At 31.3% G+C, this 27,891-nt stretch overlaps 1 protein-coding gene across 4 annotated transcripts in view; it reads right to left on the minus strand.

Annotated features, from left to right (window-relative positions):
- LOC105661769 (protein meiotic P26-like) overlaps positions 1 to 27,891 on the minus strand; it is a 263,978-nt gene that overhangs the window by 89,834 nt on the left and 146,253 nt on the right. The window contains exon 6 of one of the 4 annotated variants that reach the window (XM_076539767.1): positions 23,797 to 23,916. The exons of the other annotated variants lie outside the window; for them this stretch is intronic. Within the exon in view, the coding sequence (XP_076395882.1) occupies positions 23,812 to 23,916 (105 nt within the window). The 3' untranslated portion in view covers positions 23,797 to 23,811. Of the gene's footprint in view, positions 1 to 23,796; positions 23,917 to 27,891 lie in introns of those variants that run through there. 4 annotated transcript variants of the gene reach the window in all.

Genomic DNA, 27,891 nt, shown 5'->3' on the forward strand with positions numbered 1-27,891 from the left:
AATGAAGCTAGTCCTGGCTACGAAATGAAGAGGTCCGCGGAAGCTGTCAGACAGGACGAGCGGATCGTGTGGCCAGGACTTCCGGTAGCTGGAAGCAACCACGATGTTTAAATATTAGAACCGCGCCAGATTTCGAAGAGTACAGACTTGATTACAAATCTTAACACTTTGTTAATAAATCGTTTGAGTTCTTGAAATTCCGAGTTTGTGTGTTTTAATCTGCGATGGCTACTCGCGAGGAAACGCACCGGCACAACAATATGTACACATACAGCAATAAAATATGCTACCGTATATTGCACATTTAATTGTAAGTGTTTTGTGTATATTTTAAAAACTAAAATAGGGAGCGGGCTACATATGTATGCAAGCAAAATTATCAGTAACCTTGACAATATAATTTAAGGATATTAAAAAACAGTGAGGTGGTGTCCTTTTCATATAAATACCAAATATTATTAGTATTATTTGATATCCAAATTAAATTTATTAATACGACACAATTAATAATTAACTGTCATGCAGATACCTTTGGAAATAACAATACACAAAATCAACTTTTACTTACGAAATATGTATTAATTTCATGGTATTACGTTGTTTTTATTTTGTATAATTTGAAGTACTTAATACCAGAATCTACATGATAATTAGATAAGTACGATAATTGCTTATTATATGCTTAGCACTGCTCTTTTAATAAGACACTCTAAAATGTAACCCTTCATATATACATTTGTTGAAGGAAAAAGGGATATCGACACATGAATTAAATAAATGCCATCTACTGACAAAAATAATAGTATTTTTTAATCCACTTAATATTCACTTTCGGACATCATAACGATGATGATCTCAACTTATAAAAACTGCACCGGAAGGAATGCAGTTTCCAAACGTGACAGTATTTTAATTGCAATGGTTAATAACATCTTCAACAACACCTCTTTGCTTTCATTGATACGTAAATAAATGAAAAATGAGAAATGAAAAATTGTTTCCAAATATAATTAGAGAATACAGTGGATATTCTATATAAGCAAATCTTTCGGGAGTGAGGTTTTGCGTATATCGTACAGGTCCTACATCGATTGATGTCTTGCCGAACGTAGAAAAGGACAGAAGAGAAAAATATCACGGTCGCCGTTTGCGAATATCGTAAAGGTGCTATATTTCGAGCGAAGGAGACCGAACGTAAACAAACAGTGACCTACTAGAAGGACACTCCTAATGCAAGAATAAAACTTTTTTATTTTTGATTTTTTTTTTTTTGTTTAAATTTTTTCCATCATATTTGTAACATTTTTCTCATTAAAATAAGACCAAACACGACATACTTCGGGACATATTTACTTGTAATTTCAAGTGTTACGCGTACATCAATGATTTTACTCTAATAAGATATTGCAAGTAAATATAACTCAAATTACGTCGTGTTTGGTCTCATTTTAATCAGGAAAACGTCACGAATATGATGGAAAAAGTTATATAAAAAAATGGATGAAAAATAAAAAAATTACCAATGCTCCAGTATTGCAAACAATCGAACAGAATTTTGATCTTTGCCGACTGCCACGATCGTAGCGTCTCTTTCTTTTTGACTCGCTATCCTCTTCGACGTGAGAAACTTTTATCGGCAATTAAACCAGTAAAAATAGTACAAATTATATCGTGATTGGTCTCATTTTAATCGGAAAAATGTCAAGAATTAATTGGTAAAAGTTTGATAACGAAAAAGTCAAAAATAAAAAAGTTTTATATTTGCATTGGTATTGTCTCACGGATACACTAATACCCGGGTCACGTTACATTTCCCGGCGAGCGAACCACGGGCGTCTCGAGGGGTCTTCCCCCCAGTGGTGGGGATAACATTTTTGCTTATATCGGAAAGGACATTTTTGCTTATATGGAATGAACACTGTATCACGTTATTGTCAAATATATAAACCTATCAATATACAATATAAATGTATGACATGAAAATGTATTTTTATTTGCTCATTATTCCTACTGTTTTTACAATCAGACATGTTGATAAAATGTAGGGTAAAGTGTGGCAGTGTTTGCCATCATATTTTTGCCAAAACGCTGCATACTTATCTTCTCCGAAGTTTTTCTTTTTCTTTTTCTGGACACTTCTAAGATCTCCTTCTCTATTTTATAACCTTCAATTTGCTCAAGGTCTCGTGCAAGTCTGGTCAATGCCAAGTTACACATTTGGCAATTAGATTTCTACGAGCCTATACTTTTCGTTGACATTCACTTTCATGAAGCGGAACAAACCTTATAGGCCCACTAATCCGTTGAATCATTCTATCTGAATCATTCTTAATCGTTGTAATATTTCCACAATGATAGTTTAAAAATCGCATTATTCGAGTTGCCTCACCTTTAAAATACACATAAGATACTTCCAATAATATCTCTATTTACCTTAATTACAGAAACAAACGTAACTTTTACCAAGTCCGCGCAGAATCATTAATCCTTTGCACTCGAAGTTTTTTTTCATTCATATTACCAGCAGCTTGAAGCAATTTTAGTGAAAAGGTCATATTTACATGTAAGTTAATGATATACGCATTAAAAGAAAAGTCATCGTTGTATATTATTATTTTTTTAATTGTTTATGAATATAAATGTTATAATATATAAAAAAAAAAAAAATTATAAAATCATAAATAGTTTTTACGATTTGTTTTTATTCTTATGTTAAAAACTGAAAATTATTTGCATTGTCTCCGTATTGGAGCCCTCGAGTTTGAAGACAAATTTTAAATGGCTCCGCTCCGGAGCCCTCGAGTGCAAGGGGTTAATATTGTACATTAGAATTATTAAAATTACGAGCAGTAGCTCGATTATAACTCGCCGTTATAACTTAAGTACTCACTTACACCTATCTTTTCTAAGTTTCACCATGCTGATCGTTAACTACAGAAACAAAAGTAACTTATAACAGTCTCGCGCACACCCGCCAATATTATCCTCGTAATCCCCCGATATAGCCGGAAGCTGGTTCCATTCCGTCGGTTTAAACGAATTAAATTACTGGCGTCGTTTCGCCGGCCGTGGAGGAAAAACGTTCGGGCATGCTCCAAACGAAAATTCCGTTCGCGAGGAACGCAGCGGTGTTCTTAACGAGCGAAACATGCGATCGATCATGCACACGGATAATCAGATTATACGGACATCAATGTGTAATAATACGAACGAACGAACGTGCAGGATTAATGAGCGTTAAACGAGAACCGAAGGGAGAATGATATGCGAACAGCTGGAAAACGAATTCACGATCAACTTCGGCCGTTCCATTAAACGGTATCTATCCACGTTATTAACCATCAATATTTGCGAAATAGTTGACGCGAAATTCGACGACCGCCGCCTCGAACGCCGACACGAGATAGATTTTCTTCGGTGCTTGTTAATTTCTATATTAATGCACACTGGATGCTACTTTTGAACAAAAAACACTGTTCGATCGATGCATGATTCCTGGGGCAACATTTTGTGGAAAAATGAGAAATTTAACCGTTAATGCGAATGATATTCGAAAATTGAAAATGGTACTTATCTTATCGTTCTGATGTGATATTTGAACACTTATTACATTTTATTTTTAAAACAAAAACTATTGGTAATTATTTGGAATAGATTCATACTGTTTTGTAGAATTCTGATGACCTCGAAATATGTTATCGAAGATATCATTTAGAGTAGTATTGTTCCTTTTTGTTATATATAATCATCTTTCATCAATAGTTTCTGAGGATCGTTCTGCGTTCGATCAGAAAACAGGTATTGTACACTTGAATCTGTATTCATACTCAAAGCAATATGTAAGCTTCAGTCGTATAAGCATACGTATACAATTTCGGCAACCCTTCAATTTTCAAATTTTCATATCTCAAAATTTATCAATTTTCGAAGTCTCAAGTTCTCCAATATTCAAACTGTTAAATTTTTAAATTATCAAATTCCTAAACACTGGACTTAATAAATTTTCCAAATTTCTAATTCTCCCTATATACAAATTCTGAAATTATTAAATTTCTTTATTTTTATATTCACCAATTTTCTAATCTTCAAATTATCTAGCCTTCAAATTTTCATGTTCTACGATTTTCAAGTTTCCAAATTCACTAGCTGTCAAATGTTCGAATTCCTAAATATTATTTTCAGTTTCTTAAATTTCTAAATCCACAAACTCCTACATTTTTTATTGTCCCAATTCCCAATCCTTCTTATACCAAAATATTTTAAATCTCTCAATTTTTATATTTCTAAATTCCTAAACTGTTTACCTTTTGAAATTTTGAAATTTCCAAATTACGTATTCAATTCAGATAAGATACAAATAAAGTAAAATATTTGTATACTTTAAGAATTATGAAATAAAAAGTCTTCTAAAAAATCATTAAAATTAATTTATAACCAATTATATTTTCTACAAAATTATGGAGTTTAATATAATTTAATATAATTTATTATAATATAATAGTTTAATATAATTATTATAATTATGAAGTCAGTATTTAAATATATGAATTAAATTACTTGGAAAACGATCGTTTCATAAAAATTTGGAACCTTTTAAATAAATGTCGCACTATGTACAATATCAAATATTTCTATCATCGTAATACACAAAAAAGTTAAAGTAAAACAGAATTTTAAAAAATTTTTAGAAGTTCTTACATAAAAATAATGTTGAACCCATTCACTGCCAGTCAAATTAGAGCGCAATGCCCTGGGCGCCATAATTTTATTTTGAAATAAACATAGATTTTCATAAAATATAATAATTTAGTTGCAGATATAGCATTAAAATGGATTTACAGTAATAAGAAAAAGAAAACACTACAACATTTACTACGAGATAAGTAGTAGTTGGCAGTAAATGGGTTAAAAAATTGATTGATGGAACTGACTGAAGTATTTGATAGAAAGCTATATTTTTCGCGAAATTTTGAAATTTTTAATATAAATTTCATAATGTTCTCAGCGTGGGATGCTAATGCTAAATACGAACACATTTTAAACTTTGTTAGAAATCTCAAGAATTATTTCATGAGTGAAAATAGTCCTTAAAGAAACGAAATTTCATAATACACTCAACATGGGATGCTGCGCTCAGCACAAACACATACAAGTAAACTTAAAAATTTGAAGAATTATTATCTAAGTGAAAACAGTCCTTAAAGAAACGAATGAGGTTGTCCGGCAGGTAACCCAGCTTTTTTTCACGAAACCTTCCGATGTTTCAACGTTTTGCTTTCACGAGCAGATACACCGAATCCAGTCTCGGCATCCTTTCACTTTCTTAAAGGAAGTAACAGCCGATCGAATGCATTGCTCTGTATCCGCGTATTCAACAAATACCGATACTATCTACAATAACTAGATCAAATAATTATCATTATTACATATTATTGACAGGTACTAATAAATGGAGAGATGTTCTACTAAAGATACAAACATAAGATAAAATCAATGATTAATAACAGTAATTAACTGTTTGAATCACAATGGTGAGTTACAATGAATCGTTTTACAATGAACCGTATAAATAGAATTAATTAATTGTTACGAGTTGTTTACTTACGCATTGTATTTAAATTACTACCTTTTGTATCGGCACGTGTCAAATTACCATACGTTCTATAGGCATTTGTTAAATTATTATACGTTATACAGTCACGTATTACATCGTCATGCGTTTTATAGTCACGTGGTAGATTGCTATACTTAATTTTGACACGTATTAAACTTTCACACATTTTACTGCCAAGCGGTAGTTCGCATCGCATTGTATTGTCATATACTAACTTGATTTGCGTTGTATTGCATGCAATAATTTGTCACATATTGTACTGTGACGTGTTAAATCATTACACGATAAATTACCATGCGTTATGTAGTCACATGTTAAATTATCACGCATTGTATTACATACGTTAATTCGTCACACACTGTACGGTCACATATTAGACCGCCACGCGTTATATTACCAAGGAGTATATTACAACATAATATAATGTCACATGTTAAATCGTCACGCGCTATATTGGCACGCGTTGTATTGCCATACGTTGTATTATCACGCGCTGTATTATCTCGCGTTAAATCACTATGCGTAGTACAGTTAGGTGGCAATTCGCTACGCGCTGTATTACATGCGTTAGTTCACCACGCACTCTATTGTCATATGCTAAATTGCTCAATGGTAGTTTGCCAAACATTATACATATGGTCACATGTTAAATCGTAACGCGTTCTATTAGCGTGCTCTGTATTACCACGCGTTGTATTGTCATGCACTGTATTCTTACGCGGTGTCATGTATTAAATCCCCACATGGAGTACAGTCACATATTAAATCGCGACTCAGTGTATTGCATGCGTTAGTTCGTTACACAAAGTATGGCATGTTCTAGATCGTCACGCGTTATATTGCCACGAGGTAGTTTGCTACGCGTCATACTGCCGCATATTAAATTGCCATGCGCTATATCGCCATGCATTATATTACCATCCATTAGATAAGCACTCATTGTATAAAACATGGTATATTACCACTCAGTATATTACAACGCGTTGTATTACCATACATTATATCGCAACACGTTTGCTATGTTAAGCCGCTACGCGTTATATCATCTCGCGTTAGATTGCCACGCGTTATACTGCCATACATTACGCTGCCATGCGTCAGTTCACCACGCATTAGATTTATACCTGTTAAGTAACCACACTATAGATCGCAACGTGTTATGTAACCCCACGTTAAATCGCCAAGCGTCAGATTGCTACGTGTCGAATCATTAAGCGTTATACGTTCAAACGTTACGGTACTACGTAATATATTGCATCGCACACAACACAATTTCTGTTTAAAATGAACAGCCGAATTTAAAGCTATCTATAAATATATTCCAGTTTTCCAATAAATGATTCCCAAGACAATTCATAAAACTTACGCATATAAAACTGTAGCTATACTTCCAACAGCAAAGATCAACGAACTTGAGAAGCCATTATGAAGAGTCATAGCTACGTGACACCAAAGAAGTTAAACTCACGTTTCAGGCGCATCAGGTGGATAATAAAATCATCATTCTTCGATTTGTAGCGGTAAATCGCTTTACAAGAAAATCCAGAGCATCACATGGGGCGTGATGACATTATTTTCCAATGAATCGGGACAATGAAGCTAATTTATTCGTACGTATACATACGGATACTGAAGTAGCAACGGTGAACATGCAGCTAAATGGCCTCTATTCTGGTCGCGAATAAGAGCCTTTTATATAAAGCATACACAAACGTGCAAGACATAATTCAAACAGTCGCACCGCGGGCGTCGAACGAGATACACAAACGAGATATTTCACGTAATGAACCCTCCCTCTCGACACTTCGGTTTTCTCTTTTTTCAATCTTTTCAATAGAATTGCCGCATTTCTTGAATCAGGTAACACCAAAGAAAAGACCAGCTGATTCTACGTTGGAACACTGCTTATATTCTGCTGTTGAACAGAAGAATTCTATGAACTAAGTTAAAACGTCAACACACTAGTTGTTATGTTAGCCGCATATTACTGATAATTGAATTATATGATCTAAATTATAGTAGAACTGTGATATTGTACAGTGTTCGAGGTTTCAAAAGCGAGTTGTCACACTTAACTGGTTATCTTCTGTTTATTGAGGATCAGTAAAAGCTATAAATTTTTAAGCCAACAAATTTTCCAATTTAGAAAATTTTAGACCTTTAAATTTACAAATTTTTAAAATAATAAATTATTAAATTCTACAAATTTAAAAATTCACAAATCTACAAATTTAAAAATTCACAAAACCACGAGCTTTTAAAGACAATGATCTTAAAATATAATAATTATAAATATTTCAAATTTCTGAATATATATTATAGAATAATATATCAAAATTTAGTATTAGTGTCTATTAGAATTGTTTAATTTTTATTGAGAGTATAATAATTATAGTTTTATTAAGATTAATACTGATAATTACTGGCATATTTTTATTGAATGAATGAAAACTAAGTTTTTATTTAACTAAATTTTAACTTAAGTTACTAAAAATGATTAATAATGTTTCTAACATTCATTTTTATTAATATAATTAAAAAGCCTATGTTCCGTACGGCGGTGATTATAACCGCGTCACGCTCATACCTGCGACGCTAACAATAATTGTTCAGAAATCAATTAACGGCATATGAAGAGGTATAAAATGTCTAAAATATAGTAAAAGATTGTAAAAATAATGATATTTTTAATAAAAATGCTGATTGCCCCTCTTCACAGGAGGTGATTTTAAATTATATATCTAATAAACATTGCAACAAACAACAAATTCCAAATAATGTATTCTCTATTTTTATCCATAGTTTACGTACACGAAGTTGCAAAAAAATAGATCAACATTTAATGCAAAAATTTAAACAAAAATTATAAATTTTCAAAATATTTTTTAAACAAATACAGTTTATTGAAATTTCTTTACACACAAAATTCCCTATTTAAAGAACAACAATTTAAAAAAAAATTTCCAATTATCTCCTTTAATTCCGGAGATATTCCCAAAAATATGATTCCAACCCCCAACTTCGAGGGCTATTTTCACCCCTTCAATGTGAACGATGGCCGATAAAAAAAATACGTGTCAAATATTTTCTTGAGAACTATCTTTCACATAAGTTTCATTAAAATCGGTGTGTCGCGGTTAGATATGTTTCCTTGTGAGTAAAATGGATAAGAAGTAAATTCTGTACTGACAACCAGTTGCTCGAAAATGTAATCAGACCACGGGCAAACACGTGAAAGTATGAAATTCGCTCGGTTTCTTGGAGCGTGTATCAAAGGAACGTCGTGATGAATAGGAAATACCGGTGATTCCGGCTTCTTGGTGGAGGAATCGTTTCGATACGATTTCTCGGTTAACGGTACACGTTAGTGGTATTCTATCACCAACAGGGTTTCCCGCGAAGAAATGAACCTCGATAGACTGCGTGCTTCCTTAAATTGGCAAAATAGCTGCTCTTTCGTGAACGTCCTCGCTTCACAGGGCTTCAACACACTTTATTTTCATATTTCACAGATTTTATCTCTAGTTTCACAGATCATCTACAATAACATTTTGATTATCACATGTTTTCGTGAATTATATCATTGTATACTAATTAAATTGCTCATTTTGTTATATTATAAAACTATGAAATTGTTTGCATCTCGTGTCAATTAAACATACTATGTGATTTTTGTTCTTTTTTAATACGAAGAAAGGTATTTAATTGTACTTCATTTTAGCGTGACTCCTTTTAATTTTTAAACACGATAAGAATTAACTCCATGCGTATATTCACGTATACAATTTTATATACGTGAGACATTTATCAAATATAAACTTTTATTTATATAAGTGTTTTGAGTACAAAGAAAATGTTAAATTTTCAATTTTTAATATTATAAAACTAATAAGAATGAATTTCATTAATTTCACAAAGTTTAAAAATCAAATATACCGTAAATTATAATAGTTTTTAAAGAAATGTTTCTTTAAATAAAGTCATCTTAAATATACAACATAACGTATTCCTAACTATGCATGTATGTATAATAATAATGCGCAATAAAATTATCGCACTTTAGCGCGATGTACTCACTATATAAATTTTATTGCACACATTTATGCATTTTCGTTATCAACAGCGTCTGTGTGTAGCATTAAAGGTCAATAATATTGTATACAATTAAATTTTTTAAATAAATAATATTATTTTATATGCAATACAGTTTAGAGCTTCGGATGATTCATGTCCAACGAATTACTAATTTCAATCAATTATTCACCCCATGCGTAAGCATGTGTCGTTCCACTAGTTCTAATGAACCAAGTAACATATTATACATAACATGATTTGCGTCAAATTACCGCGCCAATATAATATTAGTATCATCGATGTAGTTATGACGCTTAGAAAATTTTCAATATTCATGCATAACTTTAAATATCCAATGTGTGGTATTGTGTGTTATATGCCATTGAAAAGACAGAACTAATTGTTTGTCATTTAAAAAAATGAGTTAAAACCATGTGTTCTTCAAATAATTACAAAAATCAATTCTGCCATTTTTAAGCAAGATTGATGTGCATGATGCGTTTTTTCAAAATGAAGTAAATTATGCCTGAAACGTTTCTTTTCAAATAATAAGCAGTTCAAGAGACTATAGCAGGACTAGTTCAGAATGGGGCACAGTATAAATTTATTTCCCTATATTTAATGCTATAAACAAGAAAAAATTGTAAATATTCAACCCGCCACATTTCCAAATTATCAAATAAAAAATTTGCATATTTGAAAATTTTTCAGTTTCAAAATCTTCAAATACTGAATTATAAAATGCTAAAATTTTTAATTCTATTTCCAAGTTATCAAAGTTACAAGTATTCAAGCTTCTAAATTTCCAGATGATCAAATTTCTAAGTACTTAAATTTCCAAATTCCTAGATTACCAAACTCTAAAATACTTAAATTCCTGAATTCCAAAATTTCCCAATCTTCAAAATACCGATTTGCCAAATTCATGAATGTATAAATCTATAACTTACGAAATTCTCAATTGACTAACCACCCAAACCTCTAATTCCTAAACAAAATTTTCCAGTTTGCGACTAACCAAAATTTTAATTCCATCATTATTATACTGTATCAATCGACATCACATCTATAATCGACATCATAAACAGTACGATTATCACTCGTAAAGTCATAAAATAATGTCGACGAACTTTTTAATGCAAATATTCGCGTGTAATGTTCAAAATGCCCGATGTAAAACAAAAAAGAATGCATCATTTGAATTTATTCCGAATTTCATAGTTTGGTCATTTGCCAACCTGTTCTGTGTGGAAACCAGTCTCCGGTGGACTTGTACAGAGAGTGGACTACTTTCACCGTTCTTCAAATTCCAATTATATCGTTTTCAAGGCCGCGATGGACTCACGATGCTACGTTGAACGAATCAAGGATCGAATTCCACGGCTTTCTATCCAACGTAATAAGCTCCACGCCACGATTCAAGCGGAACACACTCAACATCCGGCTACTCCTTGCTCTGCGTATGCACCTTCAGGACGTTCTCGTCGAACAACGAACAATGGCGGCCGCTTTCGAATAGAAAACATCTTCCCATGGCCGACTCAATAGGGATCATAAGTGCAACAATGAAATTGTTCGGAACATACGATACTTGTTACGTTCGTGGCGACCTATATCAGAACTTTATTAAATTTGTTACGTGAAATTTTCTGTTACGTACCAGACGCATTTTTGTAGACAATTTGAATATCCTGTGCTAGATATTTAAATTTAAATAAGAAGATGTACGGCGAACGTTAATGCAGTTCAAGATCGCGGTTATATGTGTTCCAATGTATTCCAATGTGCAAGGTACAAAAAAGTCTCGATATAAGTGAATGTACAACATGACAGCGTGCAAATAACCGAATGTAAACAAAAACACGACTGGAACAATCATAATGCAGGAATAGAATTTCTTTTACTTTTGACTTTTACTGTGAAGCTTCTTCCAATATACTTATAATATTTTCTTGAATAAAATGAAACTAAATACGTAGTAATCCTGAACATATATATTTGTAATTTCAAGCGTTTCGCTTACATCGAGGCTTTACTGTAGTTAGTAAGATTCGTAATAAGTAGACGGGTAGCGACATATCGGATAACTTCATTTCTTTCTGGTACTATTCAGATAATAGGTGATACATTAATACAGTCGAAATCATAGATTTCTGTCTTAAAAATCTAAACGCGCGCCGAAAAGAATGATGAAGGCTACAATAACGTTTCGATATAAGCGAATCTTCCGGGTTTAAATTTTCGTTTAAACCATGCAGTTCCTATAATGATCGAAGTTTGTTGAATATAGGAAAAAACAGCGAGCGCAGGAAATATCCGAACGACTAAACATAAACAAGTAGCAGAATATCGCTGGAACAATTATAATACAAGAATAAAACTTCTTTATTTTTGATTGCTTTGTTAGAAAACATCGCCCAACATATTTACGACATTTTTTTAATTAAAATGATATCGAACTCGACGTAATTAAAAACATATTTACATGTAATTCTGAACGTTCCGTTTATATTGAGGATCTTGCTGCAATAAGTTATTACAGGTAAATATGTCGCGAATTACATCATATTTGATCGCATTTTAATCAGGAAGATATCAAAAATATGTTGGGAAAAGTTATATAGAACGGGACTAAAAATAAAAAAATTAGCAACGCATTGGTATTGTAAAGAAAAGAAAATAGGCTTCAATCTTATAGAATAACGACAACCCTTCTTTGTCACTGAAAATTGAAATTCGCGAGAATTTGGGCACGAACAATGGCGGTGATAATAGTTTCGCTTATATCGAGTAGATTGTTTTCACTTATAACGTACAGATTAATTTCGCTTGCATCAAGACTTCTGTATAGAGACTACGTTCATGGACTGCGTAAAGTATCCCAAAAGTTGTTTGATCCTCGGTATCCTGGAGTTAGGTACGATTAGGTGTGGGAATGGAAATTCAGATACCTAATTTAAATCTTAATTTATAAGGAACATTTTTCGACCGTTAATAACGGATTTTAAGGAAACATATAGTACGCAGTTTTCGAAAAAATATTGGGTCTGATGGTTAAAAGCAGTCCTTGAAGTTGAAGATGGAAAACGTATAACTGTCAATATTTCGGAATTTTATGTATGATGCAAAAAATGTTTGCACGAAAATTATTCTTTTTTGTGGAAAATTTGATTACGGAAATTGTTGTACAAACATCTATTTACTTAAGGATTATAATAAAAGTTAACGCTCTTTGTTTTCACAGTCTAAACTCGAATTTCTGTGAAAACATTATTTCTAAGGTATTAGAAAAGAAAATTATCATCAAAAAGGCATTAGTGTCGAATACAATGATGACAGTTATAAAAATATTTTTAAAAGCTAACACTATAAATTTATTAACGAAACTTGTAAATAACAGTTAGAATGTTATATAATGATAATCGAAAGTTTGCTTTCATTTCATATTATAAACAAATAGCATCGCATTTTTTTACGATGACGAAAACATACAGGTATTTTTATTAGTTCACACGCTGACCGAAAGTGTCGCATGTTAAATTTATACCTCTGAGTGCTTTTTGTGCACAGTTCTCGACAACTGAATGACAACTTTTTTAACCAATCACTTTGTATGCAAATATCTCTTTGTTATTAGTTGGCTGCATATGAAATGGCTGATTTTGAAAATAGAAAGCCAGATACGATTTGATGTACAGAAACGCTGAAAAATAATGTGCATAGCAGATGAAATTAAAAATCAAAGTTTGATGGAAAAACTGCACACACTTCTCAATAATAATATTTGTATAAAATTACTAATTGCCAATTGAAGAAAACAATGATTTCGAAGCATAGAATCTGATATAAATTCATGATATAAAATATCCAAACATACTTACGTTACGTCTATGTAAAAATAAATTTAACCATAAAATAATTTTAAGAAAAAAAATACACCGACTTCGAAATGCACTAAAAAGTATAAAATAATTTCTATTTCATTCAATCATACAATTACGTCACAGATATGAATGAAACCTATTTACTCGTTAGGTAGTGTATTAAATATATTTCAACCGTTTCGGAGGCGGCGCAAAATTCAAAGATTTTCTTGAACATGTCAACCTTTGGACAGCCGAACATAGACAAAGCTTGTATAGCTATTTTTTTTTCTATATATATAACTCGACAGCACGCAGCGAAGTAGGTGTTAGTGCGTATGGAATGGAACTATGGTCTATCTAGATTCATAGAGTATGCGACGGAAAGACTCGATCGCCGCATATTCTATAAAGATAGAGCCGATCTGCCGCAAATTTGGTAATTCCCGCGTCGTGGGCTCCGTTTATGGGTTCTTAGATCCATGGCTTCCACATGCGAACGAAGTCGATTCAATTTCATTTATATCAGAAACGTTGCGAAATGAAGATGCAGTCGTTACATTTACATATATTACCAGATATATCTATAATGGTTCGTATTCTTTCTCAGGATTTATTAATTTCCAATACGCCATACCACAATCAACTGGTTATTGGCAGCAACGTTTACTGAGGTATTTTTAATTTTGCGCCGCCTCCGAAAAGGTTGAAATGTATTTAATACACTACCTAACGAGTAAATAGGTTTCATTCATATCTGTGACGTAATTGTATGATTGAATGAAATAGAAGTTATTTTATACTTTTTAGTACATTTCGAAGTCGGTGTATTTTTTTTCTTAAAATTATTTTATTTCACGCTTTTTAGTGGAATGTGGAGAATTTTATAGGACACTGTGAGACAGTTCTTCCGGGCTTTTTTTTTGTCCGCGTAAATGCCATGAACATAATTAAGTAAAAGACAACATGGATATTCGTTTTTCAATTTTTTTTTTTATTAATTGTAAAATTGGTAAATAAAATCGGCGATTGCATGTTGACTCATACACCACCAGAGGCACGGAGGCATACGTAGAATTCAATATACAGTATTTACTCCGTAAATGTTAAAAAGATCTTTACCGTAAATGTTAAAATTGTATCCCCACTACTAGGGGATCCCCCTCGAAATCAGTCAAGAATGAAACACGATCGATCGCCGAAACGACGGGGATCGAATATCGGTGAGACACATCCTAATGCAAGCAAAGGAAAAGATTGTAACCTTCTTATTTCTTACTATTTTTTCATGAAACTTTTACTGTTGTATTTGTCTAGATTCCTGATTAAAATGACACCAAACATGATATAATTACGTTAACAATTGTGTGTGTAACGAGTGATTAAAGTTTTTAACATAAAAGAGGACGGCGAATAGAAAAGAAAGAGAAGCAGAAGGTTGACGCGTTCGGCAAACATGAAACTATTCGTGCGTCTTCTGTCTTTTAAATTCAAAAATCAAAATTCTTTATTTTTGGGGTTTCATCAATGAAGCTTTGATTATCGTATTCGTCTCGTTTTTCTGATTAAAATGGTACCAAACACGGTATAATTAAAATAATAATTACTTGTATAGCAAGCCTTTAGAAGGAATTCGCACCTCTACCGTAAATGTTACATCCCAAACTTTTATGGCTTGTTACATAAGTAATTACGATCGTAATCATATCGTGTTTGGTGTCATTTTAATCAGAAAAACGAAACAAATACGATGGTAAAAGTTCCATTGACGAAAAACCAAAAATAAAGAATTTTAATTTTTAAATTTAAAAGACACAACACGCACGAGTCTTTCATGTTTGCTGAACGCTCGAAACTCTATCCCTCTTTGTCTTTTGTATGGCTGTCTCTTTCTACGTTCGGCACACTACAAAGAATGTAGGACCTCTACCGTAAATGTACAATCGAGACCGGCATAAAATAATTTTTAGAAAAAAAATACGCCGACTTCGAAATGCACTAAAAAGTATAAAATAATTTCTATTTCCTAATGAAGTAATTTCTATTTCATTCAATTATACAATTACGTAACAGATATGAATGAAACCTATTTACTCGTTAGGTATTATATTAAATACATTTCAACCTTTTCGGAGGCGGCGCAAAATTAAAAGTTATTTAATTAAAGTTATTTAACGAGTAAATAGGTTTCATTCATATCTGTTACGTAATTGTATAATTGAATGAAATAGAAATTACTTCATTAGGAAATAGAAATTATTTTATACTTTTTAGTGCATTTCGAAGTCGGCGTATTTTTTTTCTAAAAATTATTTTATTTCACGCTTTTTATCGGCCGGCAAGACGTGTTTGTAGAAACAGTAGAAAATCGGCGACTGCATGTTGACTCATACACCACCAGAGACACGGAGGCATACGTAGAATTCAATATATTAGTAACAATAGTTTTTCGCTAATATCTCGAAAACTAAAGCTTTCCGCGAAATTTTTATATGAACAAAATTGTTCAGAATCATGTCCGTGATAAGATATTAAAAGCGCACTAAAATCAAGAAAAGTTTATTTCAAAAGTTGCCGGCTTTTTTGCAATAACAATACTTTGCAATTGAAAAATGAAAAATTTTTTGATAATGGTACCAATGGGGAGTCAGAACCTACCAGATGCAAAAGGTTTCGTTCCAATCGGTGCATCCAGCTAGGCGTAATCGGCGGGCACACATAAAAAATAATAATAAAAAAAAAAAAAAAAAAAAAAATATACTGATCGAATTGAGTAACCTCCTCCTTTTTCGAAGTCGGTTAAAAAACAATACATAATCGGTTTATTAGTATTTTTGTGAAATTAGTTGATTGTTAAAAACCCGTATTATCGTGTATTAAATCATAGCATATTAAATTGGCAATTTTTAAATGTCGCAACTTTAATAGGAATTAGTGACACGAAAGTTCCGCAGAATAAGATTTATATCAGTTGAAGCTTAAAACTCGAAAAAAATGACTACATAAACACGTAATTACCATTTTGAATACAGAATAGCTAGTTCACAGTTACAACAAACATTGATTAAACTGCGAATCTTGAAAATCTAATACAATTTAGAGATACAGAATGATTGCAGAGTAACCATTTACATTAAATCAATTTGCACCTTAACATTGTAAACGTTTAGAGTCCGATTCATTAACATTAACTCCAAAAACAAGATAGAGTCAGACAACGCTATGTCTAATTAGTTTTTTTTTTATTTTTAATAAATTTCACAAACTCAGAATGTTATCTTCAAAAACTTTTTAAGTATTTATTTTTTTATAACGACATTTTTGTAATCAAAACTTACGACTTTTATAATCGTAAATCCGTCACTAACACAAAAACTGTATTTTTAGGGTTAATATTGTATGACTCTAAATTTTCGATTGGATAAAAATGGTTATAAACAGTTTTCATTAATACTCCTAATATATAATTGTTGACTGTTAGATAACTATCTTATTATGTATTTAACAAAGTAATCTTAGTAAGACTACTTTGTGTCAATCTTTCTTCCTAATAAATAAAAATGACAATATACAGTAGTCTGTTTCAAGGAAAATTTTTGTCCTCCAACCACATACAAAATGCACAAGTCTAAGTTTTGTTTCAAATATCGAGAAAATGGCACCAATGGAAAATTTGAATGGACAATTTTTATTTGCAACAGTTCTTATTATGAAGTTTGTAAATAGATGTAAGTCGTTGTAAAATATAGTTACGAAAATATAGAATATACCATTAAAAAATGAATTTCAAAGACTGACATTGCAAATAAGTTATGCAAAAATACTGTTATATTTCATTCAAAAAACTGAAAAAACTGAAGTCGATAAAAAAACGATTATTTGATAAGTAACATTAATTGATATCATTTTGGGCTTAAAAAAAAACAAGGTCATTTTTGGTAGATCTTGATGCACCGATTACCAAACGGACTGTGAAAATGTATCATACCAAGTTTACGAAATACTTGTAAAATGAAGTTAGATGGCCAGATTCGTAATCAGCGTTTCAAATCTGCCAGAAATGACCTCGATTTCTTCAAGGCCAAAATGACGTCAACCAATGTTATTCAGTTCATGATCTTCTTTACAGAGGTAGAGTTTCTAATTTTTTGAAGAAAAGAGATTTATTTCTTGCTAATTTATACGAGATACAGTTTATATGATCATAACATTTTAACACAATTTTTACAATTAATAAAAAGATATTTGTATACAAAGTCTTTATATTCTAATATTTTATAATAATCGAAATGAAAAATTAAAATTTGAACTAAAATTTTTTTGGTAAAATACTGTATTTATAAATTTCGAAATGAAGAGCTCATAGAAAAATTAATGAAATGTAATTCACACTGTAGGAAAATTGAAAAATATCAAATAAACAAGGATTTTAAATTCTGTAAATTTCAATATGAGAAACTTTTGGAAGAATTTATAAAATTTCTTGTAAACCCATATATTTACGTCTAACAATAAAACATAATTACAAGAATTTTGAATTTTTCGAACCTTGAAAAACAAAATATTGATGTTCAAAGATTAAACTATAATTCGGTATAAATTATTAGAATACCAAACATCCAATTGTTTGCAAGAATTATTTGTAAAAATTGTGTATTTTCTATTATATTTATAAATTTTCTAAAAGGTAGAATGAATTATTTATTAAATATAAATATAACAATTAATTTTAATTAACTTCTGTATACAGGGTGTTCAGCGATTTACTAGTCAGCGTTTTTCTCGTAAATGACTGGTACTAGAAAAAAATGAAAGAGGAAAATGTGATAGTGTTTTCTATAATCAACATAATGAAGTATGTATTTTTTTCGTGTTTATACTATTTTTTAAGATATGAAGGTAACTTTCATTTTTTTTAATGGAATGGTATATATTTTTTTATATCATATGAAGGAGCGCATCGAAACGAATTCAACGATGTATTATATCAGGGGTGGCCAAGCTCCTTGATAGTCCAAGCCATTTTTCAAAATTTGAAATGTTTCGCGAGCCGCAATTTTCGATGGCGCAGTTTTCGATGAGTCATATCATTCTTAACTTGGACGGAAATGAAATTTGTTACAACGTTGCACTTAATATTTCATATTTGTCGTTAGTAATTTCAAAGACATTTTGAACCACATACGGAATGATAATAATTTTTTAAAATATAATAGCACAAAAATGAAAAGGGAACTTGGGTACATTTATCGAGAGCCACAAATAATCCTTCAAAGAGCCGCATGTGGCTCGCGAGCCGCAGGTTGGCCACCCATGTATTATATCATGACCTTGAAATCCATTTTGAGTCAAAAGCAAACGAAATATTTCAAATATTTCGTATTACTATACTTGCCGGTATTTCTTACTGATATGTTTACATTTCGTGTTCAATGTGGTTTCCATTAGCTAGAAAGCACTTTTGGTGGTTTTATGTTATGATTAGGTCATGATAATAGTGTTATGATTAAATCCTTTTAATCAATTCTTTAAATAAGAAATATTGATATGTTAGCTTTTTATTAACGTTCAAGAATGCTTTTTTTTCAAAATTAAAGCAATCACGCAATAAGGTGATAAAAACGTGTCATAACACAAAATAAAATTACAATTTCATGTTTGATAATTTAACTACAATACAAAATAAAATCTGTAGCAGCACCCTTGCACTTTGACATTTCGAAATGGGTTACATGCAATGTTTGCATCGATAATTCACCAATACACCATCCCCTTTTTTGCATTGCAAGTCACGACACGTTGTACGACGAAAATAACTGCATCATTTGTTTACATCACATGCAAATTTGCATCGAGCTTGCAATTCAACCGATTCATTAAACGCTCAGCTTTCCAGTCCCTTCATTACCATTCTATCGGCAGAAGCAAATACTGTTCAATAATTGACACGATTAAATGTAATAATCGACGAGTGTTCAATGTAATAATCGTTCAATAAACACAGTATTTCAATGAGGATTCGTCGTCACGTTTGTATTTTCGATATTTCTAAAAAACCGATAACCGAAAGCAACACTGTCGTCATCCTCTATGCGTTACAATCGCTCTTTCAACCTAAGCGTTATAGTTTGTTTTTCGAAGGACATAAAAACCCCGGACATTTCCCCAAAACAGCTCAGTTATCCTCAGTCTGTTGATCTGTACCACAATGCTCTGTACATGATTCCGAACCTTAGTAAATAATAAAACTTGACTAGAAGCAACTACGAGTTCTTCATCCCGTTCCCGTTGCCGCGGCTTAAAATCAATCTTGCAGTTACATATATCTTGGTAGTATTATACAACAATAATAACTTATGTCCATTGTGCAATACTGATCAGAATACTAATTAACATAAATCAGAACCATTAATGTAAATCACTGTTTTAATTAGACTGTGGAAGAACATAATAATTACTTTTACAGAAATATTTTTCTGCAGAAGTATTTTATCATCGAAAGATAACAAAACATTGCTTTTTATTTTACCTAAATAATAATTATAAAATTTGCTACAAAGTAACAGAACTTTTTCAACAGCATGAAAATTAAAAGTTCTGAAAGTACAACCACTAAAGTATTCATGCGAAAATTGAAAGTATTATTAATGCAAACTGAGAAACATCAATCCTCTGATTTACACTGCAACTTTATTTACACGATTTTGCTTTTACGCGGTTTTTAAAACAACTGGTAAAAGCGAACATTTGACAATAGCAATAAGAGGACCGACATTTTGTATTTTTCATATTTTGTTATTAAACTTTTACTAATAGACGTTTTACACTTTTATGGTTAAAATGAAACCGAATATAGTTTAATTTAGACTATATTTATTGATTTAAGTGACGCTAATTTCGATTTACACGACTATTTTACCTAAAATTTTGTCTTTTATTTTGTTCTAATAACCTTATGTATAATAATATTAAAATGTTTTTCTCGACGTATAAACTTATTTCACTCAGTAAATAATAACACGAAACCGGAAAATTTTTAAAAATCCAGGATTTAGTATAATGTAAGTAGTTCCTGAAGTTTCTTTAATGCACAGAAATTTAAAATGTGAAACTAAAAAATTTTTATAATTAAAAATTTTTCAGCTACACAATTTTCATAGCTTCACGCGTTAAAAATGGAAGTTTAATAGCTTTACAGTTTGATGAATTACAAAGTTCAATAATTTAATATCACATTAGCGAGCACGGTAGACTTTCTATGGAAAAATGCCGTATGGAAAAAAGGTCCAATTACCCGTTGATTTTTTATCAGATATTTTTCAATTTTTAAATTTAAGCTTTTACGAAATTGGATATTTAGAAATTTGGGAAATTTAGGTAGTATACGAATTTGAAAATAGAAAGTTTGGGGATTTAAGAATTCAGTGATCTAAAAATGTAGAAATTTAGGAATTTGAGAATTTAAGACTTTGAAAATTTAACAACATGGAAATTTATGATCATGGAATTTAAGAATCTAGGAATTTAAAAATTTGGAGATGTAGAAATATGAAACTTTGAAGATCTACATGGAGATTCGAAAATATTGACGTTTGAGAATTTAGAAATTTGGGAATTATAGCATTTAATGATTTGTGAATTTCGTCTTCCAGAAGTTCAGAAATGTTCATATTATACATTTTATTCTTTAAAATTGAAGGCCAGCGGTGGAGTGTTTCTTCACATATACTTATCATTAGGAAGCCTGTGTTATATCTGATTTTCCTGTACCTCATGTGTAAACATTAAATATTTAATACAAATAAATTGTTAGATTTTTTACAGAAAGTATAAATACGCAAATAAAACATATTTTGGAAGAATTTTTTGAACCCTACAGGACTATATAATTACATAGCTACCTACTACATACATTCTGTATGTACATCATAGGTGGACATTTCACATAGGTACATACGTTTTGTTATATTGCTAATAGATTGTACTTACATTAGATTTTAATTATCATTCGCAAAAACATTATTATTGCAAGGTTTTAAATGAAAAACTGTAAAAAATAAAATTATATCTAGACATCCCTGATGAAATATTAAAAAAGACTGCGCTTTAAATTATAAGCGTACCTATACTTATGACCGGTAACGTATAAAACAGTGGCTCGATTCACGTTTTCAGTTTATTTATTTACCTTCTCCTTTTTTATTCACGTGGAATCATCTTTTATGGAGTACCCACTAGAACGAGTATTATAACGACCATTTCCATCGAGTGTGGAATATTCGTGCAATCGAGAGGTAACACGGGAAAACACTGTTATAATATTGATAACGCGAAGAAAATGGCTAGTTTTTTCTCTCGCTCGAATGAAATTTTATCTTTTCCTCTCGATGGACCATCGTACGGAAAAAAAGAACCGTATAATCGCAACGTAATCGGATCAAAACCGGGAATTCCGAAAGCCGATTACCGACTAATAGCATAATGAATTTTCATACGCGTTGAAAGAATCGGTGTAAAGTAAATTATCGCTCGTCAAATGCTGTCAGTTTTTTGATCCTTGTTAAATCAACAAGCTATCTTCGATAATTGATTGGAAATCCCTTTTGTAGTTTCGTGTGAAGCACCTGTGAACAGGACGATTTTATACACTTATTCTGAATAAACAGAATTGCAAATACATTTGACTAAAAACTATACAGCAATTGCAGTCAGTTGTAAAACATGCCACGAAATAAACAGCGTAAATTACACATGATATAATTTTATAATTTTAGAAACTACTGAAGTTATACACCAAACTAGTAATTTCTTTCTAAGGGTCCGTCCACATTACACCAGTAGCGTTGCTAGAAGTTAGTCGAATTTTTGCCTTTCCTATCTTGATTGTATCAGGTTGGAAAAGGAAGGCAAGAAAAGAAAGAAATCATTTTTTTTAGGACTTTTTCATAATTTCAGAATTTTAAGGTGGGAATGTAGAGATCTGGGGATATAGGAATTTGGCAATTCAACAATTTTGGAGTCTAGGGATTTGACGATTTGGAGATTTAGGAATTTCAGAATTTAGGAATTCGGGAGTCTAGACATTTGGCGATATAAGGATTTAGGCATGCACAGAAAATGATTTCTTTCCAGAATCTCCAAATGCCTACATTCATAATTCTCTCGATCACCAGATTACTAAATTTCTAGATTCCCAGGTTTCCAAATTCCTATATCCCCAAATCTGTACATTTCCCAATTTGTATATTTCCATATGTCTAGATTCTCGAATTCTTAAATCCTGAAATCTTTCAATCCTCAGATCCCTAAATTGCTGGATTGCCAAATTCGTAAATACGCAAATTATTGAGTTGCCAACTTCCTAAATCCCCACATCCGTAAATTTACGTACCAGCAAAATCTCAAACATCTCTAAAAGAAAATGGTTTGCCTGGTACAGACAAAATATGAAACAGAAAATTGTGACTACTTACTGGCAAAGCTGCTAAGCACCAATTACTGGCATAGTGTAGACAGCCTCTTATTGCGGTGTATATGTAAAATAAAATTGACCTCTAGCAAGACTGAGTTTATGAATCCATTAAATATTTTTCGTCCTTTACAATCATTCTAGCAACAATTGCTACTTTTATTTGAATTAGTATTTCTACTTTGTTTTTTTAATTTCAGCGTGTTTTGGTAAATTTACAGAGCTTCATAAGGCTATTATCTGCCACAGTTGATGCGTTGGGAAATTCACTACACGCCACTCGTGGGTACTTACATTACCTGAGGGTGACCATTAATTTGTTGGCGGTTACTTTACTAAAACGTCACTTTACAATTTCAAACAATTAGAAATTTTTCATCTCCATCAAACTACGTTCACTGCGATGATTTACGAAAACCGCGTTGACCCTAACATCAGATTCTCGCAAATATTTAACCGATACAGATCTTCTGCATTAGAATTTAGTCTTCAACAGATTAATATTCTGATTTACTTGTTATTTAAATTATTAATAAAATTATAAGTTGTTTGTTGCGTAATTCGAGTTAACCTTAATTAACACCTTCCACCATCCGAATTGTAAGGATTCCGTCCGTCATTAACGTTGGCGTATGAAGTGGGCATACCCGAAAGGTTGACTTTCAAAATTCAATGTCTACTTTGCCCACGTCTCAACAAATTGAAAATGTCAATTCCCTATGATTTTTAATATGAAATAATTAAGTATAACGTCCGTATTAAAGCTATAAATATATCCACATCAAAGACTTTCATTCAGTAAACTTTACAAAAAACACCATCACACACAACTCACCAGATCCATTCAAGGTAGTATCAAAACAAATGGGCCAATGATGTCGCGATGGCACATACATCTAAAAGAAAGTGTATCATTAAATGTAAAGCACTATTATATTTCATAGTATCCAAAAGTCACATTTGTTAATGAAAACTGTAAAATAATAGTTTCACGCGATTACTCAGTAAGCGTATATGGTTTTAAGCGCACATTTATTATTAAAGTGTTTGTCATCAAATTTATTTTCTTGGTCGGATAATTATTATTTACTTGTCGAAATATGGAATGTATTGGCTATACGTAATGTGGAACATGTTTCATATTAGATATATACTTTTTGTTAATATTGCATAGTATTATAAGTCATATTTTTATCATTCCAAGTATATCTTCTACGTGGAATAGTAACAACACTTTCAGTTGTGGGCAATAGAATGTACAAAGTGAAGAAAAGTGATAATATATTAGATAAATTTAAAAAAGATGGAGTGTACAAGTTATTTATCTTCTTCATTTAAATAAATATTCATTTATTAACACTACAAATAAACACTATTTATGTAATGATTAAATATTTCCTGTGTGTAAACTCTTAAATATATGATTTAATAGGGCCACAACGATACGTATCTGATAATGTTAAAATTCTTATGGACCAAACATTTGTTACCGTTTGTGAATACTAACTTTACTGAATATCTACATTTTTATAAACATCTTGTCTACTGATTCGAATTACGATTGACGATACCTGAAAAAGGTGATAATTAGGAACTCTGGAAACATCAAAGATCCTAGAAATTCCACGACGAAATCCCTCATCTTCCCCGTTCGACGCCTCAAACTTGTTTCATGAGAAAAGTTTCGAATTCCGTGCAACAGCTTTCAGTAATTCGTCTCCACTCGCTGAATACTTAATAATATATCCTCGACACTTGCAATTCGAGAAACTTTGATTTCGGAAATATACTGAAACTCTGATAAAAATAGTGCCTAGACAGAGGTACACCTTCAACTTGTTCCGCGAACATGGGTCAATGGCGCCGCTCGAATACAAGCTATTTTAAACGAACATTCTAAGAAAATACAAAATAGAAAAGCTCCATCAAATACCTGCTTCAAGTTATTAAAATGAGTATACAAATATATCTTCATAAGAAAGTCGTAAAATAAATTTTAAATTTCTCACACTTTTCGTAATGGAATTCCAAATTGAAAACGAAGAGCAAAGTTGGCATCAGAAAACGTAGGAGCATTCAACTTTACAAATATTACTTAACTGTATTCAATATTTCCCTTACTTAGCAGGAAATTGGAGCTTGAATCTCACAAAGTATCTAAATTTATAAAATTATAACAGGTGTAATAAAATTTGAAATATATCTGCCTACTTCAGGGACTAATAATTCATTAAACGAAGACAATGAAATCCACAATTGTAAAAATAAAATTGTATGGAATAACTAGCAAAAGAAACAGAGTAATTTTTATTTTTCTATTTTATAACAGAGAAAATTGAAGCTAGAAGACTTCTGTGCGGATTGTTTCATCAAATTTTACGATTTGAAGTTCTGAAAATGTAACACACAGTCGAAACACGTCATAATGACGAGGGACTTGGTGCGAAAAACGGAATATTAGTCGGCAAATGGCAGAGCATGTACGCGAAAAAAGCTTTCGAGCAACAGTTTCGCGGGGCGACAATTACTGCTCACGACCGCTGATATGTTCGTTATCGTTGCTATTTTTTCGGCAGGGATATCCCGGATGAAACACGAGAGTGCGAAAAATTTCCATTCGTAATGAAACTGGGAGGGAAGGGGAAAAAAAGCATCACCAGCTAGCAACTATTTATGATACGCCACGGGGATTATTTATTTGTCGTCGATATTGTGAATTATACAAACGTCACTGCATGTTGTATTCCATGGAAAACATATTCCATGTCACATTTCACAAAAAATACAACAGATAAAAGAAATCTAATAAACTTCTTTCCAAACCTTTTACCGGTTAAATGTTATTTGCTTTTGTTGATTCACAAATCTGTAGTAACTTGTACTAACCATTTATTACGTATCGTTCATTTCTCCAATCATATTTATCGTCGTCGACAAAATTGTTCAAATAAGCAACATGTAGGTAAAGTAGGCAAAGTTTGAAAAGTATTTTCGTAAGTAGGGTAACTGTATCAGATATGGAAGAGCTGATTTTAAATGCTAAAAATAGAGATATGATTTCTTTTTACGAAACTAACCTTCGAGAAGTGATAAAATTGATTGATGTTTACGTATTTATAGCATACTAAAATTTACAAGAAACATGCAATCTGTAGGATACGTGTGAGGAAATTAAATGAATTGTGCAGAAGGTGAAACATGTATACAGTATTAGGATTAAAATAGTATTTCAACTCGTTTATAGCAAGTAAACACGTCACATCAGTTTGACGTTAAGGTTTGATGAAGATAACTATATAACAATTTCATTAATATCTTTAATATTCCAGGTGATTAATCAGATTAATTAGATTAATTGTTCCTTTTTAGAAATTAAGATTAATATTCCTAAGAATTATTTCTTTAATCACATAATAAAATAAGAATTCAACAATTTATAGACTATTGATTCATTGTTCGTTTCAACAATGCATCAGCTATGTTGTTGGATAAATAATTTTGGTGAAATCTGTGTAATGTAACTGCATTTAGAACACCTGATTTTAAAAGCTTAGAATTAGTAAAAATAAGAATACCTTTCTCTGTATCGAGGTCAATGCCAAATAAGGCAAAATATTAAGTTAAATGCACATGTAAAAATATAAATGTCTTAAAATTATGATAATGGGCGTAAAGAAAGTTCACGGTGAGGAATTTAAAAAGATGGCGCCTAATATGTAACAATGAAGGCATTCACAAAGAAAACTGAAAAAATTCCATTTTCATTCTGGAAAATAAATATGTATTTAAATAAAACAGGCAAATAAATCTTCCGCTATTTTCAAATCTTTCGCATATCGTATTGTTTTGTATCTTCTGCGGACTATACACATTGCTCACAAAAAGAAAGAAGAAATTATATGAAGCATAATCAACAAAATGTGAACAAATATGAAAATTAAAAAGATAAAAAATGTCTACACTTGAAAACTTGCAAATTATAAATTATGAAAACGATTAAACTTCTAAATATGAAAACTTACGATTTTGGAATTCCAAATTTACAAATTCGAATGTACATAAATTTGAAGATATGGACATTTTTAAATTTGTATATAATAAAAACATCTACATTTTTAAACTTGGAAATTTTGAATTTTTGGAAAATATTCATGCAGTATATTTTTGTCTCTTGCGCGTCTTTGCAAAATATATTACTAAAAATATTTTCCTAAAACCATTATCGATTCGAATAGTAATTACTTTGATTAAAACTATCACTCATTTAATTTTAAGAAATAAATATGCACAGGAAAAAATGCAAATTTAAATGGCATATTAATAAATAAAATTCATACAATGCATGTTTTATTCGCATTTCAAGCATCTTTAAAATTTCAAAATATTATTCCACAAATGTAATGTAAAATGAGAAAAATGAATGATACTCGGAAATGAAAAATATTTGCACGCGCAGTTAATCGCTCGTCCATTTTTTCCCTATAATTATGATACAAATTTATCGATGCACGTATAATTATTCATTCGTGTAGATAAACAGACTAATAATTTATGCATTTCTCGTTTATTGCATTGGCCGGCCACGTGAAATTTGGCTTGTGAATTAATCGGAACAAGGAAGAAATAAAATTTGCAACAACGTCGAGCGCGATCATCGTTCCGATCCGAACAAAAAGCAATATGCAAAATGCAAATACAGCTGCAATTATTGAGTTGCTTAAACAAGATTCAATAAACATGCAGCTTAACAGAAATTCGCGTATGATAATATGAATATGTACACTGACGACGCAAGGAAAAAAATAAATGTGAAAAATTCGATCGAACGTGTTGCATAATGATTAAATCACAGTGTGTAAACATTTACGACC

Source organism: Megachile rotundata, chromosome 14, assembly GCF_050947335.1.
Source record: "Megachile rotundata isolate GNS110a chromosome 14, iyMegRotu1, whole genome shotgun sequence".
NCBI lineage: Eukaryota > Metazoa > Arthropoda > Insecta > Hymenoptera > Megachilidae > Megachile > Megachile rotundata.